Genomic DNA, 16,590 nt, shown 5'->3' with positions numbered 1-16,590 from the left:
TATGCGTGCTCTGCAGTGGGACCTGAAGTTCCAGGGGGCACTGCATCAGGGCTACCTGTCAGATCATGTCCAGATCTCGGAGGGCGCTGCACGACAATTGCAGTGGTGGCTCACCAATCACGATTGGGTCAATGGCAGATCCCTCTCCCTTCCCCAACCGGAGCACACAGTGGTGACGGATGCGTCCCTCCTTTTATTGGGCGGCCACTTGGGAGAGGCGGAGATCAGAGTCCTCTGGTCTCCGGCATAATCCCGGCTCCGTGATATCATCTCGGCGCTTACGATGCCAGCGACGGATGCGGAGCTGCACAACGCCACCTACCGACGCGCATGGTTACTGCTGATGAAAACTTTTGCGGATCCAGTCTGACGCCTGGGGATATTCTAAGGTAAGGAATCTCTCACTAACTAATGTCTCTTACAGATATATCGTTACACAAGTAGTAACTTGTGCTTCAAGTACAATAAGAATTGTTTTGCAAAGCAGTAGGAAATTGTTTTACAGTATTGGAATTACTTTTGTAGAATCACATTAGCACAGTATAACTTAGCAATAGACACAGACTTTTGTAGGCAATAGGTTTTGTAAATACAGTGCAATCCTATGTGAGAAACACAATGTTATGCATTAACAGGTGAGTATTCAACTTACTATCCGAGTTTCCCGGGAGTTTGACCAACACTGGGCAGGGCTCAGTTTCAGCTAGGTACTGCACCACCCGCGGCATTGGGACGGCCGGTTACAGAGGTCACTTGGCCAGCCGGGTGCAGAGGTCACTGGGTCCAATGTAAATCAATGGAGGCTGGGGGCACCTGGAAAGGCACATTTGCAGGTAAGTACCTGCAGTTGCAGGGCACAGGCACCAGGGGTTAAGGGCATGGGGGGGGGGGGCACAAGACCACACCAAAGCTCCACCACCAGCGTCACAGGGGCTGCAGAGTGCAAAATCAGCATTGGGCACCAAATGGGTTTCAATGGAGGTCGGTGGTCGCACAAAGAAGCTGCAGGCTCGGACCAGAAGGCTTGCTGAGGACCCCCAGCTGGCAGGTAAGTTGAAGGGCTGGGGGAGGTAGAGGTGAGCTCCCCAAGGCCAGAGGGCTTAGGATGCAGTGGTACCTTTTGGGGTTGGATCTCTTGGTTTTAGCCAGTCGCAGTCAGTGGGACCCTTCATGCAGAGTTTGCAGGAGCCATTGTGGGGTCTGGGAGAGGTTAGCCACCCATGGAGACGAGGTCAGGAGCGCAGGGGAGACGTCACTGGCCAGGTGAGTCACTCGAACTCGGGCAGTGGGCTTCGGGTGCAAAGTGGGCAAGGGTCGCGGATCCGCCTAGATCCAGAATCCTTAGTATGGAGTTTTTTGGACAGGATAGCTGTCCTCTGGAAATCCGGTCTTTATTGAAGGCTTCCTGGGTTTGTTGAAAGTCGCAGGCCAAGGGACAGGCGGCGTCGTCTTCTATACCGGCTCGAGAAGCGGGAGATAGGCTGGTAAGGCTGGGGCCAAGGCAGTAGGTGCTTCTTGCTTTGCTATACAGCGTTGTCTTCGTCCGTCTTCTTCTTAGGTTGCAGGAATCAGAGGATCAAGGCTCTGGGATGCCCCCTAACTACTGAATTTAGGGGCATTACAGGGACTGGCAGATGATAGCCAATGGGCTACTCACCTTTAGGGTGATTACACCCTTAGACCTCTGCTGACTAATTTTCCCGCCGATCTTGCTGCCTAGCTAACATATCAAAGGGCAGGAAGCCTTTGACAATATCTTCGGTGCTGAAACCTACGCCAAAGGACTCTATAACATCTCCTAAGGCTAAAGACAAGCTACAACCATGCCAGGAACTGAATAAATCTGCGCCGAAAGTGGTTCCTCAAGAAGAGGGGGGTTTTCAACCTGATCCTTTGCAAAAAAGATCTACATTGATCCACAAACAGGACATGTGCCACACAGAAAGAGGAAGTTAGATACAGCACCTACACCTCCAGTGCCTGTCAAGAAGAAGGATTCTGCCACATCATCTATGCACCTGAGACCCAGATGAGCCTTTTCCCTACCCAAGTGATACACCAGACTGGGAGTACCCTAACCCACAGGATGTACCAGATATCCCTGACCCAAATACATATCCATCCAAACCATCTCCTCCAGAAGATAATATTGGTTTCGGACACTTACTAAATAGTGATGTCATCTATCATAATGTTATAATGCACTCGGATGAGGCAGAAGATGATTTTTTGCTAGATACTTTTGAACACTCCCAAAAGTCAGTTCAAATACTACCTATGATTAAAGGGGTCATTAAGCATGCCCCAGAAGTGTTTAAAAAATCCTGTACGAGCTAGGATCATAAACCCTAGAATAGAGAAAAAGTATGTACCTGCTCCTGGGGATCCTGCCTACATTAAGGGACAGCTACCCTAGATTCCCTAGTCGTTACAAACGCAGGAAAACGAGCAAACTCCCAAACATCAGGTGAAGCACCACCTACTGATAAGGAATCAAAAATAATAGACGCTTCAGACAAGAGAATAGCTGCTTAAGCTAGCAATACATGGCGCATAGCTAACACAAGCCCTCCTCGCAAGATACGACAGGGCTCACTATAATCAGTTAGTAACACTTTTACAACATCTCCCTGACCAATATAAAGCACAGGCAAATGACCTTATCCAAGAGGGTAAACTAATCTCAAATGCTTCAATCAAGTGCGCACTGGATGTAGCAGACACTGCATCTAGAGCAATAAACACTAGTGTCCTACTTAGACGACATGCATGTCTACGCTTTTCAGGATTTAAGCAGGAAGTGCAAACAACCATCTTAAATCAGCCATTCAACCAACAATTGTTTGGTCCAGAGGTAGACACAGCACTTGACAAAATGAAGAAAGACGCTGATACAGCCAAATCTATGGGAGCTCTGCAGTCTACCAAAGCACGAGGCTCCTTTTGTCACTCAGTAGAGGCTCCAAACAAGCTGGAGCAGACAATTCAGCTTCCTTTAAAACCAATACACCAACATCCTCCAATAGAGGATATTTTAGAGGAGGCTATAGAGGCAACAACAACAAGGGAAGAGGTTGAGGAAATAACAATAATCAAACCTCTCCCAACACAAAACAGTGACTTCCTTTTGCTTCCCCAACAGCATTCCACTCCTGTAGGGGGCCGACTAACACAGTTCCTACCTGTCTGGAATTCCATACACATCAGACAAGTGGGTAAGACAGATTATCCGGTATGGCTACTAACTAGAACTTACAGCTACCCCTCCACATATACCACCCAGACAGTGTCCAATGTCTACAGAACATCTAACGCTGCTCAAACAAGAGGTTCTAGCATTGCTTCTAAAAAGCGCAATAGAAATAGTTCCATTACAACATCAGGGAACAGGGGTTTACTCGGTTATTTCCTAATACCTAAGAAGGACGCGACTCTAAAACCAATTCTCGACCTCAGGCCCATCAATCTAAATATACACTCAGGTCATTTTCATATGATCACTTTACAAAAAAGTGCTCCCATTGTTGCAACAAGGCGATTTCCTTACTACACTAGATCTCAAGGACGCCTACTTCCACATTCCCATACATCCTTCTCACAGGAAGTATCTAAGGTTTGTACTAGAAAGACTATACTATCAGTTCAAAGTCCTTCCATTCGGAGTCACAGCTGCACCAAGAGTGTTTACAAAGTGCCTAGCAGTAGTAGCAGCACATCTCAGAAGACAACACATCCATGTCTTCCCATACCTAGACGATTGGCTCATAAAAACCAAGTCGTTCATCAGTGTGCCCAACACACATTACAAACAATTCAAATATTGCACAACTTAGGGTTCACAATCAACTACACCAAGTCACTTCAGCCCTCTCATGTACATCAATACCTGGGGGCTACAATAAACACAGCTACAGCTTTAGCTTATCCCAGTCCAGCCAGGATACAGAGCATTCAAGCCTTAGTCACAAAGTTTCAAACACAACACTCTCTCCCAGCCAGAGTGTTCATGCAACTAATAGGCATGATGGTATCATGCATTTTTATTGTTCCATATGCAAGACTGCAAATGCGCCCATTGCAAGAATGTCTAACACATTAGTGAAACCAGGCTCAAGGACAACTTACAGACCTGGTGTTAGACAGCCGCACGCTTCGCTCTCTGCAGTGGTGGAACACCAAAAACTTGTCCAGAGGGCGGCAGTTCTTCGAGCCTGTTCCACAAATAGTACTTACAACAGATGCATTCCTAACAGGATGGGGAGCCCATCTCCTACACCATACAACACGAGGGAAATGGACCACTCAAAGAGTGGTCCACATCATTCACCTAGAGCTGGTAGCAATATTCCTAGAACTCAAGTCCTTCCAAGTACATGTACAGAACAAAACTGTCCTGATCCGGACGGACAACATGACAGCCATGTACTACATTCAAAAACAGGGGGGGGACACTTTCTGCAACTGTCCCAGCTTGCACAGAACATTTGGAGATGGGCCATTCCTCAAAAAATATATCTGCTAGCAGAACACCTTCGAGGAGTTCACAATCAGATAGCAGATCTGTTAAGTCGATAGACGCAACAGATTCACGAATGGGAACTATATCAGCAAGTTCTCATACCATTCTTTCACAAGTGGGGTCATCCAGACATCGATCTGTTCGCCACACACGAAAACGCAAAGAGCCTAACCTTCGCCGCCAGGTTTCCACACCCGTTGTTCAAAGGCAATGCGATGTGGATGATCTGGTCAGGCAGACTTGCGTGCGCTTTTCCGCCACTCCCACTAATACCACTAGTAGTGTGCAAGCTAAGACAACAGTCTCTCAAGATGATCCTAGTAGCTCCCACATGGGCACGACAACTGTGGTTCACAACGCTGCTAGAACTCCTGATAGTTCCACACCAAAAACTGTGTCTGACACCATCCATGTTAACGCAGAACCATGGATATATCAGACATCCAGATCCAAATCAACTGAATCTAGCGATCTGGCTCCTGAAGTCTAAGAGTTTGGTTACCTTAACCTACCGCCAGACTGTATGAATATCATTAAGGAAGCCAGAAGACCTACTACTAGAGCCTTCTATACAGCAAAATGGAAGAGATTTGCTATTTACTGCAACAGTAATCAAATTGATCCACTGGATGCTTCTATCCAGAATATTATCTGCTACCTTCTACACATACAAAGATGTAATCTAGCATATTCATCCATAAGGCTTCATCTTGCAGCCATTGCTGCGTACCTACAAAATAGACATCTGTCATTATTTAGAGTGTCTGCAATTAATGCATTTATGGAAGGATTGAAAATAATCATTCCTCCTTGGTTACTACCCTCTCCAGTGTGGAACCTAAACCTTGTTCGTACCAGGCTCATGGGACCCCCTTTTGAACCTTTACACAAATGTGAACTGCAATTCCTCACATGGAAAACAGCTTTCCTTATTGGTTTTACCTCTCTCAGAAGAGTAAGTGAAATTCAAGCTTTCACTATACAAGAACCATTTTTACAACTGCACCGTAACAAAGTGGTCCTAAGAACAAATCCAAAATTCCCTCCTAAAGTCATTACTCCATTTCATCTAAACCAATCAGTAGAGTTGCCAGTGTTTTTTCAAAACCCAGACTCTGTAGCAGAAAGAGCTCTACACACCATAGATGTAAAAAGAGCCCTTCTCTATTACATTGATAGGACCGAAACCTTTCAAAAAACAAAACAATTGTTTGTAGGTTTCTCACCACCACATAAAGGCAACCCCATCTCTAAAGCTGGAATTGCTAGGTGGATTGTAATATACATACAAATATGCTATCAAAAAGCAAAACGTACATTAAAAATTCCTCCTAGAGCGCACTCCACACGCAAACTAGGAGCCTCTATGGCCTTCTTAGGGAACAATCCTCTAGAAGACATATGCAAAGCAGCAACATGGTCTACAATCATACCTTCACTAAACACTATTGTGTTGATGTGCAAGCAAAGCAGCAATCTGCAGAAGGCCAAGCTGTCCTCAAAACTCTTTCAAAGTTCTGCAACAGATACAGGCGACCACCGCTAGGGGAAACAGTGCTTTATAATCAATGCTCAGCGTGAGATATGCAGCTCATATGCCTCAAACGGTAAATGCTGCTTACCATTTTGCATCTGTTTTTGGCATGTAGAGCTGCAGAGTCTCACACGCCCCCCCCCCCCCCCCCCCCCCGCCTCCCCGGGACCTGTATCCGTTCCAGTTCTATCTTAATTAGATATACACACATGCTCATCCTTTTTTTCTATTTCTACTAACTCCTTCATTTCCCATCATGTCGAAAAACAGTCTAAGGATGGAGCCGAAGCCCATGCGCCCTATCGTCCAAGGGAGGAGTCACCTATCTTGTGACTACAAAGACTTCTTCCAAGACGACAACAATTCAATCATCCGAGCCCAACACCAGGTGTCGATCTAATGCTCAGTGTGAGACTCTGCAGCTCTACATGCCAAGAACAGATGCATACTAGTAAGTAGCATTTACCTACTGATTCTTTATCATGTGCATTACACTTTTACTGCTATCATAATCGTTATTCAGGCATATGAACTGTAGAAGATTCATTGTTGAATAAGAAATAGTTACCAGAAACTATAGTTGGTATCTTACTTAGATTCACTGACAACCACCCACTTCCCTTGCAATGAGGCTCTCTGTTGAGCTATATGTTGAATAGCTGTGAAAATCTGAGTACCTCACCTGTGTGAGGAGATAGAGCTCGGAGTTATTTGGGTCACACAATGAGTTAGCTGGCCACATACAGTCTGTGGTAGGTGTTTGAATGTTATCTGAAAGAAACAGGTTAGTATTAGATTCCTTACCTTAGAATACCCCCAGGCGTCAGATTGGATCCGGAAACTTTTGCGTACCCTTGCACGTCGGTAGGTGTCGTCTGCGGCTCCGCGTCTGGCGTCGTGGGCGCCGGGATGGTGTTGCCGGAGTACTTAGACGCCGCCCTCGCACACTGACGTCAGTTCCTATTTTTTCAGCTCCAGCAAGCGCCGATCCGGGAACAGTGGTACCCTTAGTCACTTTTTGACTGAACTTTTTGGATAATTTTTCGATGTCGAACGACTCCGACGGTGCCGGTAGGGATGCCTGGGTTAAACCCTGCGTCGACTGCAGCCGACTGATATCGGTTACCGACCCCCATCGCTGGTGTCTTCATTGCCTGGGGCCCGACCACGATGACAAGTCGTGCCCGACTGCCGGGCCTTGACGTCGAAGGCTAGGCGGGAGCGGTCCCACAAGAGCCTTGAGCTCCGGCAGTCGGCCCGCACCGTTCGAGGTCCCGGTCCGGAAGGAGGTAGAGGGACCGGTCGCGGGGCCGGAGTCATCATGGCTCGGAGGATCGACACCACTCGAGCTTCAAGTCCTCAGGTAAGAGGTACAAGAAGTCGGCTCCAGGCGACCCTTGCTTCCTGTCCACCCACCCCACCCCCTGAGAGCCTGGTCAAACAGGCCTCAAACTCCCAGACCGCGGCAGCTCCCACCGATCGGGAATCCAAGAGGTACGAACAGAATGACAAAAAGATGTTCTCCTTACTGAGTTTGGGGTTGCGGTCCGTTAACACCGCGTGCCTCTTGGGCCGTTAAACCCACTCTCTGTGTGACACGGTCGCGGACGTGCTGCCACAATGTCCGGAGGAGGCCCGGACTAAACTCGCCCAAGCCCTTGCGGAGGGTCAAGATGCGGCACGGTTCTCCAACCGATGTGGGCTGGATACAACGGACTCGCTAGGTAGAGAGATGGCAATGACGGTGGTGATTCGTCACCACCCCTTGCTGAGGTCCGCCAACTTTTCAGCTGATGTCCAAAACACCCTTATGGACATGTTGTTTGATGGCCATCGCCTTTTTGGCTACAAGGCAGACAGTGCGCGTGATTGCTTTAAGGACTCAAGGGCTACAGCCAAGTCCTTTGGCCTGTCTACTCCGCGCCAGCAACCTGCTGCCTTTCGTGGCCAAGGAAGTTGCACCCCCTCACGTCCTGCCAGCCACGGGCCGCAGACTAACATCCAGCGCGGTGGGGGACGTGGTAACCGCCATGCCCTTTGCCCTTCTTGGGAACCAGAAAGTAGTTGGAGTAACAACCACACCCTACTTCTGGCCCAGGAACGTGCTTGATGGCCCCTTTGGCCAAGAGGGCTGTAACCTCCTCTCATGGTGGTGCCAGGGGACAGCAGCGAGGCCAGTCCACATCCACCCCCGCAGCATCCGCCTCAAAGCCCTCCTAGTCCGAGCTTTCAGGGCCACGTGAAGCCAGTGGGGGGCAGGGTTCGTCATCACCTCCTCCACTGGCGCAACATCACATCGGACAGGTGGGTGCTGCAAATCGTCCGAAGGCGCTACTCCCTCCCCTTTGAGGCGACCCCTCCAGCCATGCCACTGCAGTACCACCGCGTGTTGGAGGATCACTTGAATCTTCTGCTTGAGGAGGTTACAGCCCTCTTGGCCAAGGGGGCCATCGAGCGCGTTCCTGGGCCAGAAGAAGGGTGTGCTTGTTACTCCAACTACTTTCTGGTTCCCAAGAAGGGCAAAGGGGACCTACGCCCTATCTTGGTCCTGCGGAACATCAACAGCTTCCTCCGGAAGGAGAAGTTCAAGATGCTGACTTTGGCTCAGGTGTTAGCTGCCCTGGACCCGGGAGACTGGATGGTAGCGTTGTACTTGCAGGACGCTTACTTTCACATCCTCGTCCTGCCGGCCCACCGGCGTTACCTGCGGTTCACGGTAGGCCACGAGCACTTTCAGTTTACCGTGCTCCCCTTCGGCCTTACAAGCGCCCCTCGGGTGTTCACGAAAGTGATGGCGGTGGTCGCAGCTCATCTGCGCAGGTTGGGGGTTTCAGTCTTCCCCTAACTCGACGACTGGTTGTTGAAGGCGGGCTCGCCCCAGACAGTCGTCGGCCATCTCCAGACTACGGCCGACCTCCTGCACCTGCTGGGGTTCTCCATCAATGTGCCGAAGTCACACCTGTGTCCCTCTCAGAAGCTCCTTTTCATTGGAGCGGTTCTAGACTCAGAGCAGTTTCGGGTTTATCCTCCCGAACAGCGGGTTCGTGATATTCAGGCTCTGATTCCGATCTTTCAGCCGTTATCCCGAGTCTCGGTCAGGTTGACGCTGCGGTTTCTGGGGCTGATGGCCTCCTGCATCATTCTGGTGCATCACGTCCGGTGGCGCATGCGGGCTCTGCAGTGGGACCTGACGTTTCAGTGGGCCCAGCATCAGGGAAACTTGTCTGACCAGGTCTTGATCTCTGAGGGCACTGCAAGACAGTTGCAGTGGTGGCTCAAGGACCACGATTGGATCAACGGCAAATTCCTCTTCCTACCCCAAACGGAGCACGTAGTTGTGACGGACACATCGCTCCAGGGCTGGGGAGGCCACATGGGAGAGGCGGAGATCAGAGGCCTCTGGTCTCTGGCAGAGTCCCGGCTCCACATTAACCTCTGGAGCTGCGGGCGATCCGGCTTGCACTGAAGGCATTCCTCCCCTCTGTCCGGCGGAGTGTAGTGCAGGTGTTCACAGACAACACCACCATGTGGTACTCTAACAAACAGGGCGGGGTGGGATCGTGGACCCTATGCCAGGAGGCTCTGCACCTCTGGCAGGGCTGGAACATCAGGTTCAACACCTGGCAGGCTCTCTGAATGCCAGGGCGGACAAACTCAGCGGTCGGTGCATGATGGATCACGAATGGCGTCTGAACTCTGACGTGGCGCAAGGCCTCTTTCAGCAGTGGAGAGAGCTTTGGTTAGATCTATTCCCCACAAAAGAGAACGCGCAATGTCATCAGTTCTGCGCGATGGAATTTCCAAGGCGGCACTCGCTCAGAGACTCTTTTCGTCGCGAGTGGAGCTGCGGTCTGTTGTATGCTTTTCTGCCTTTACCACTTCTGCCCAGAGTGCTGAAGAAGATCAGACGCGACCGGGCCCAAGTTATCCTTGTGGCTCCGGACTGGGCGCGAAGATACTGGTATCTTGAGCTACTCAGCATGTCTGTCGATCCCCTGATTCGTCTGTCTCTTCAGGAGGGCCTTCTGTCGCAGCAGCAGGGGACGGTCCTCCACCCGAACCTGTCAAGTCTCCACTTACATGCATGGAGATTGAGCGGCGGCAGTTGAGGCCATTTGACTGGCTGCCTGAAGTTTGTAATGTGATTCTGGCAGCCAGGCGTCCCTCCACAAAATGGGTATACGCCTGCAGGTGGAACAAATTTGTGGCATGGTGCAGAGCAAAGGCTGTGAATCCCCTTTCTGCCTCTTTCAGAGGTTCTCCTCTTTCTTCTCTCTCTCGCCCAGCCGAGCTCTGCTCTGGGCACTATCAAGGGCTACCTCTCTGCTCTTTCCGCCTTCTTAAGGCCCCCAGATCAGCCCTCTTTGTTCAAGTCCCCAGTTGTAAATAGGTTTTTGAAGGGCATCACTCATATGTTTCCTCCTGTTCCTTTTGTGATGCCTCAGTGGGACTTGAACCTTGTTCTGACCTATCTGATGTGCGCTGCCTTCGAGCCGCTTCATAACTGTTCTCTTAGTCTCCTTACTCTGAAGACTGCATTCATGGTTGCCATCACCTCTGCCAGTTGAGTGAGTGAGCTCCAGGCTCTTTCTTCTAAACCTCCCTTCCTTTCTGTCCATCCGGACAAAGTTGTGTTGCGAACGCGACCATCTTTCCTGCCCAAGGTAGTCACAGCCTTCCACATCGGGCAGTCCATCACTGCCCACCTTCTTTCCGCCTCCTCATCCCTCGAAAGAGGAAGAGAGGCTCCACCGTCTGGACCCAAAACGTGCGCTCTCATTCTACTTGGATCACACACGCCAGTTCCGGGTGGATGACCAACTCTTTGTTGGTTACGTGGGCGCTAAGAAAGGTCCGGCGGTGCACAAGCGGACCATCTCTCAGTGGGTCGTGTTGTGCATCAAGGTATGCTACTCTTTGGCTAAAAAGGAGCCTCCTGTTGGGCAGAAGTCCCATTCCACTTGGGGCACGGCGGCTACTACTGCCCTGGGTCGGGGAGTCCCCTTGCAGGACATCGGTCAGGCAGCTACGTGGGCCTCGCTGCACACGTTTGCAAGACACTACTGCCTGGACAGCCAAGTCCGGAGAGATGGCTTTTTTGGCCTTTCCGTTCTCCAGGACTTTCTGGTGTGATCATTGGTTCGCAGACCCACCACCGGTTGGTATTGCTGGGGTATCTATTCTAAGGTAAGGAATCTTATACTAACCTGTTTCTTTCAGATGCACAAGTTAATTACCTTCGGTAATGATATATCTGTAAGAAACAGTAGTTAGTATTAGATTCCTTACCGCCCCACCCATCCTCCCCGTTCTGCAAACCGATATCTAGGGTTAAGGTCATCCCCTTTCATGGCACCAGTGTTGGTTTTTATCATGGCTCTGCGTTTCTGCCGCAGAAAAATCTATGTATAAGAACTGACGTCAGCGCTCGAGGGTGGCGTCTAAGTACTCCGGCAACGTCATCCTGGCGCCGACGTCACCTACCGACGCGCAAGGGTACTGCTACGTAAAAGTTTCCGGATCCAGTCTGACTCCTTGGGGTATTCTAAGATAAAGAATCTAATACTAACTACTATTTCTTACAGATATATCGTTACCAAAGGTAAGTAACTTGTGCATTTGAAATGTATGAGACACTGCTGTGTTAACATGGACTGCAGAAGGGTTTCCAGCCTGACTGGTAATGTTCAAGTACATGACTCAATAACAGAGACAATAATTTGGAGAACTGTAGTTACTGGTAAGTAATCTTAGCGTCGGACAGAGTATTTGTACTTTTGTATATGCATTGTTGAGTAGAACGGTTGGCTTGCAAGCATTATGAAGACTAAACCTTGTGTTAACTCTTCTTTCAGGCCTCATTGTAGTTTTATGGGTATGGTGATATCTCACGATATGTTGTTGGGACGTTGGCGTCTGTCTTTAGAGCTATTTGGAAGAGTGTTTATGGAAGATGTTGGAGCTGAGCCAGGTTCGGTATGTATTGTTTGCCTTCATTTTCTGTGAATCTGTGATAATTGTCCATAAAGATCACGATCTGGGAAATTTTAGCGAAAATTTCCTCAGGTGTTTTTTACAAGCTGTTCATAACCTAAGTCAAATACTTGTTTAGAAATTGTTCTTTTGCCAAAGTGGGTACATGGTTGTGTGTATTTTGAATGACTCACTTTGTCGGTCAGAAATGCTCAATACCCCACACATTGAAACTAGAAACTGTTTGCCGCATGATGCACTTTTAGATTAACATGCAGTCCAAATTTCGCCATCTGGGAGTTGGTGCCCAAAAGTCATATTTGTTTCAACCCTTTTTTAGGGGGCTTTTTTCCGCACTACTTTTTGGAGACTGGCATGTCTGGTGAAACCAAAACACTCAAGAAAATGCTATTAACCCCATTTTTGAGTGGCCAAACCTTCAGATTATTCTTTCTGCCATGGGGCTCAGAGGTGCCTGCTTTGTTTCAGAAGAAGGCAGAGACATTAGGACTCCCAGGAACTAACACCAATAACATACATGGGTGGTAGAAATAAAGGTATGAGGGCCCTAGTTCCAAAAGGGGGAAGGCTCCCACTCCCACTTTTGGATATTTAATTTTACTCTCCGTTTTTCTCCCCCCTGTATCTTTAAGGAACTGCATACCTTTTTGAAATGATTGGGTAGAAATAAAGGTTGCTTGAGCGCTGACTTACTCTGTCAAAGCGTAGTGTTTAAAATTAGTGTTATATGTTTTCAATCATGTGTCAATAATCAAAGTTTTGTAACTTCGATTTTTCTGGCACCATATTATGTTGGCTTGCATCCCTGTGCTGCCACATTTGCTTCTTTGCGCAGAATATTGTTAGAAGATCCTTAACAAATTAGTTTTATTACCTCATAAATCAAACCTCGTTGACCCATGCAGGCAAGTCTTACTTAAAAAGAATGCACACATTCCCCTGCTGGGTTCAGGGACAGAAGGCACAGAAACACTTTTATTCGGTTGAGCCTGGGCAGTACATATACTGCTCTGCGAGGCATGTTGTATTGAGGCATGGCATAGAGGCTCTGCCCATTTCATGTCCATCTTTTCAATTAGCTCGTTTCGAAATCTTTGCTTTTCATCATGAATAGGCTGAATCCCTCCTTGGTACCGCCTTGTCTGCATTTGTAATCTCCCATAACGACTGGACTTTTTAATTGTGTTGTTACACGGTCTGCTTTATCTAGTCAGTGAGCACTGTTTTCTTAAATGATCTTCCCTACTCCACCCAGAACATAGCAGCACGCCACCACCTTTTATATTGTTATTAGTCATGTATTTTTTATTTTCCAGCCCAGTCCGCTTTAACTATATCTGCCACGCTTATTTAATTTACGGCTAGGTCTGCTTTCACTTTAGCGGCTGTGCCTCTTTATTTAATTTGCAGCACAGCCCGCGTTCACTTTAGCGGCACGCTAAAGCTACAAAAGCTTTCTATGCACTTTCACTTTAATATTGGCCGTACCCCTTTCTTTAGACGCTGCTCAATGTAACCTGAATACGGTGAGCAGCTTCTAAAGAAAGGGACGCGGCCACCATTTAAGTGGTCTCGCATTTGCAAGAGTTTGAGCTATTAGCATTAAAAAGGACAATGCCTTTTATGTGTTGCTTTGATAAACACATAAAGAAAAGGCATTATCATTTACAATGCCAATAGCTTAAAATCTCGCAATTGCAAGACCTATTGCATTGAAAATGCTTACATGGAGAAGCGATTTCAAGCTATACCGAAGCAGGCGCTCCGGAGCAGTTCAATGGGGCCACATGTTTTCCTTTTAAAAGTCTGTTGCAATGTTGTTCAATACTATGTACATTCCTACTTTACAAGCTACTAGCAATTACAGACAAACAGTGGAAGAGTATCTTGAGCTTTTTTATACAGAGACCAAAAATTAAATACTTGTTCAATTCGTTTTCACCCTTTGTGTGTGCTTCCATGTATAAATGGATCTGGATGTATGTACGCGACGGCATATATATTTATATAAACATACATAAATATGAGTGAATGTGTATTTTTAATTTCTTATTCTGACAACAACAAGTGAAGAAATACTTCAAGTAGGCAGCAAAGTAAAGCGTAGGGCTTATGTTGCTTTTGCATCACCCTTCCGGTGCAAACTGCTTTTTGGTAAACTTGGGCAAAATACAATGCAGAACAACTTCATTTGTACTCCTAAAAACAAAGGTTTCATTGTCAAGTAAAGTGCCACAGCATGTCTTAATAATACATCTGAAGGAAAACCATTCGTTATAGATTCCTTAGCTTAGAATTACTGTAGGAGAGCAGGGTCTGCTTCCTATGGTCACCCCCACTTTTTGCTTTTGTTTTACTGGGTTTCGACTTGTATGTGGGTGTGGGCCTCCTAATCAGACCCACAGCCCAGATGCACTCTCACTAAATTTACCATGTACTCTAGGTACATCCACAATTGGAATTGGTTCACCTTGTCAGCCCCTGTAGAAGTGTACCATAGGTACTCAGGGCATAGGTGTAACCAAGGCCTACCAGGGGCTGCAGCATGTATTATGCCACCCCTGGCTGACCACTCAAATAGACACAACTGGCTGATCACTCAGCTGGGGCAAGGTCGTGTAACCACCCCTTGCTTAGGTGTAGTATCTCTATACCTACTTACATATAGACAAATAGTAACCTATAAGTCACTCCTATGGCAGGCCTTAATAATCCTGAAGGCAGAGTGCTTGGTTATGTGTGAGATGGTGCTCTAGCATGAGCTGAGCCTGTCTGCAGCTTTCGGAACCATGTCCTTATAGCTGTTCTATGATATTTCCATACCATATACTCTTAAGTGCATTATAATCCTCGCTGTTAATGCTAACTTTGGTTTGGCTTTATCAAAACATGTTGTGTAAGGTGTCATACACTTTAGAATACTACCCCTTCTCCAATTCTGGCGACGGGGGTAGCATTCCACCCTTCTAGAGGGAGAAGACATGTTAGCTCTGACTATCCCGGTTAAAGTTAACCAGAGCCCTAGCATCACAAAATGGATGTTGCTGTCACAGACACAAGTCTGACCTCCTGCTGCTGGGAGTCCTTCAGTCACGGAGGTTTGAACGATAGGTTTCCAGCTTGGGGAGGTGCGAGCACCACCCCAGACAGGAGGATGTGTATTGGGACAGGGAGGGCTGAATAGATTGAGACACTGCCTGAGGCACACTAGGTGCTTCATGCATAGCCCAGTTTAAACCGGTTGCTGGGGCACTCCAGCGCCAGCTCTGGCGCGGAACTGGACAAAGGAAAGGGGGTGTAACCACCCCCCTTCCTGGTCCCACCCATAGGAGGGACCTAGTGAGCAAACCAGCCCCCTTTAGTTGTATAAAGGTAGGAGCTGACCCAGGAGAAATTAGATTAATCCTGGAATCGACAGAAGACGAAACTCTGGACCTGTTCGACATTCATCCAAGCTGAAGACTGAAGAAACTCCCTTGTGGCCAAGGAGTGACCACCCTGGGAAACCAGGCACTATCCAGCAACTCGACGGCTTGCTTTGTCCCTGTTCCCGCCAGAACCCGAGCATAGAGGCTGACAAGACCTCGCCTCTTGGGTCCCTCTGACCCCACTGCACGACTCCAGCACAGCTGAGCCCCGTGGAAGGCGTTGGAACCCGTGGAAGCAGGTACCTTGAAAAGTCGACAACTTGCTAACAGCGCAGCTCCTGAGGCCTCCTCGAAGCTGTGCCCTGGGGACTGAGACACCCCCGACACCGAGCTCCACCTGCACCGAAAACCAGCCCTCCACACTCCACGAGATCTGCGTGGGGCCCTTCTGCCTGTGTTCTGCTCGACGCGATGTCCGGTTGCTGGCCAAGGCGACGCTCCTTTGTGAAAATCCATCGCTGGTCTGGTTGCTCCAGACTGGCCCTTGCTTCCCTGCAAAGGTGAAGTACCTCATACCCTCCTGGTCTGCACCAGAAGCTCCTTGTGTATCCTACATGGGTTGCCTTTGCTTAGGCTTGTTGGCTCTGATCTTGAAGCCGACCCCTCCATCTGCGAGATCCTTCGTCGGACAGCTCCTCTCCAGCACCTGGCCGTCCTCGACGCCTCCTGGTCCTCGTGGCTGCAACTACAAGCTTCACCCCAGCACCTGATTGCTCCTCGACGACGTCTGGTTCCTTCCCTGCTTCCACCCGGTCACTGGCTAGTGGCCTAGACTCTGTCTCCTCTGCTTTCAGGTCCTCTTCATCCTCGATCCACCCTTGGATCCACCTGGACATCTTCCTCCTTGTCGCCTGCAGCACCTTTCTTCACAGACTCCATGGACTTCAACGGCGAAACCCGACACATCTTCACACCTATGCACCCGCTTCCTGTGGGTGAGGTAACGCGAGTACTTCGGTGCTCTCCAAGGTATTGACTATCCAAGTGTCTAGGTTTCTAGCTAGACCGGAAGTGTCCTAAATCTTCATTTACTTACCTTTTACGTTCCTATAGAATGCAAGAAGCCATCAGACCGAGCAGGCGAAGGACCTTCAGGACTGGAACGACCACTCCAT

At 48.6% G+C, this 16,590-nt stretch overlaps 1 protein-coding gene across 18 annotated transcripts in view; it reads left to right on the top strand.

Moving 5' to 3' along the window:
• Positions 1–16,590, top strand: part of UBR5 (ubiquitin protein ligase E3 component n-recognin 5) — a 2,064,863-nt gene that overhangs the window by 1,611,609 nt on the left and 436,664 nt on the right. For all 18 annotated transcript variants that reach the window (XM_086966085.1, XM_086966077.1, XM_086966080.1 and 15 more), the window contains one exon: positions 11,909–12,029. In XM_086966085.1, coding sequence (XP_086822211.1) covers positions 11,909–12,029 — 121 coding nt within the window. The remainder of the gene's footprint in view (positions 1–11,908; positions 12,030–16,590) is intronic.

Source organism: Lissotriton vulgaris, chromosome 4_1 (genome assembly GCF_964263255.1).
Source record: "Lissotriton vulgaris chromosome 4_1, aLisVul1.2, whole genome shotgun sequence".
Classification (NCBI taxonomy): domain Eukaryota; kingdom Metazoa; phylum Chordata; class Amphibia; order Caudata; family Salamandridae; genus Lissotriton; species Lissotriton vulgaris.
Note: the sequence above shows the minus strand (reverse complement) of the source record. Positions and strands in the feature narration are given on the sequence as shown.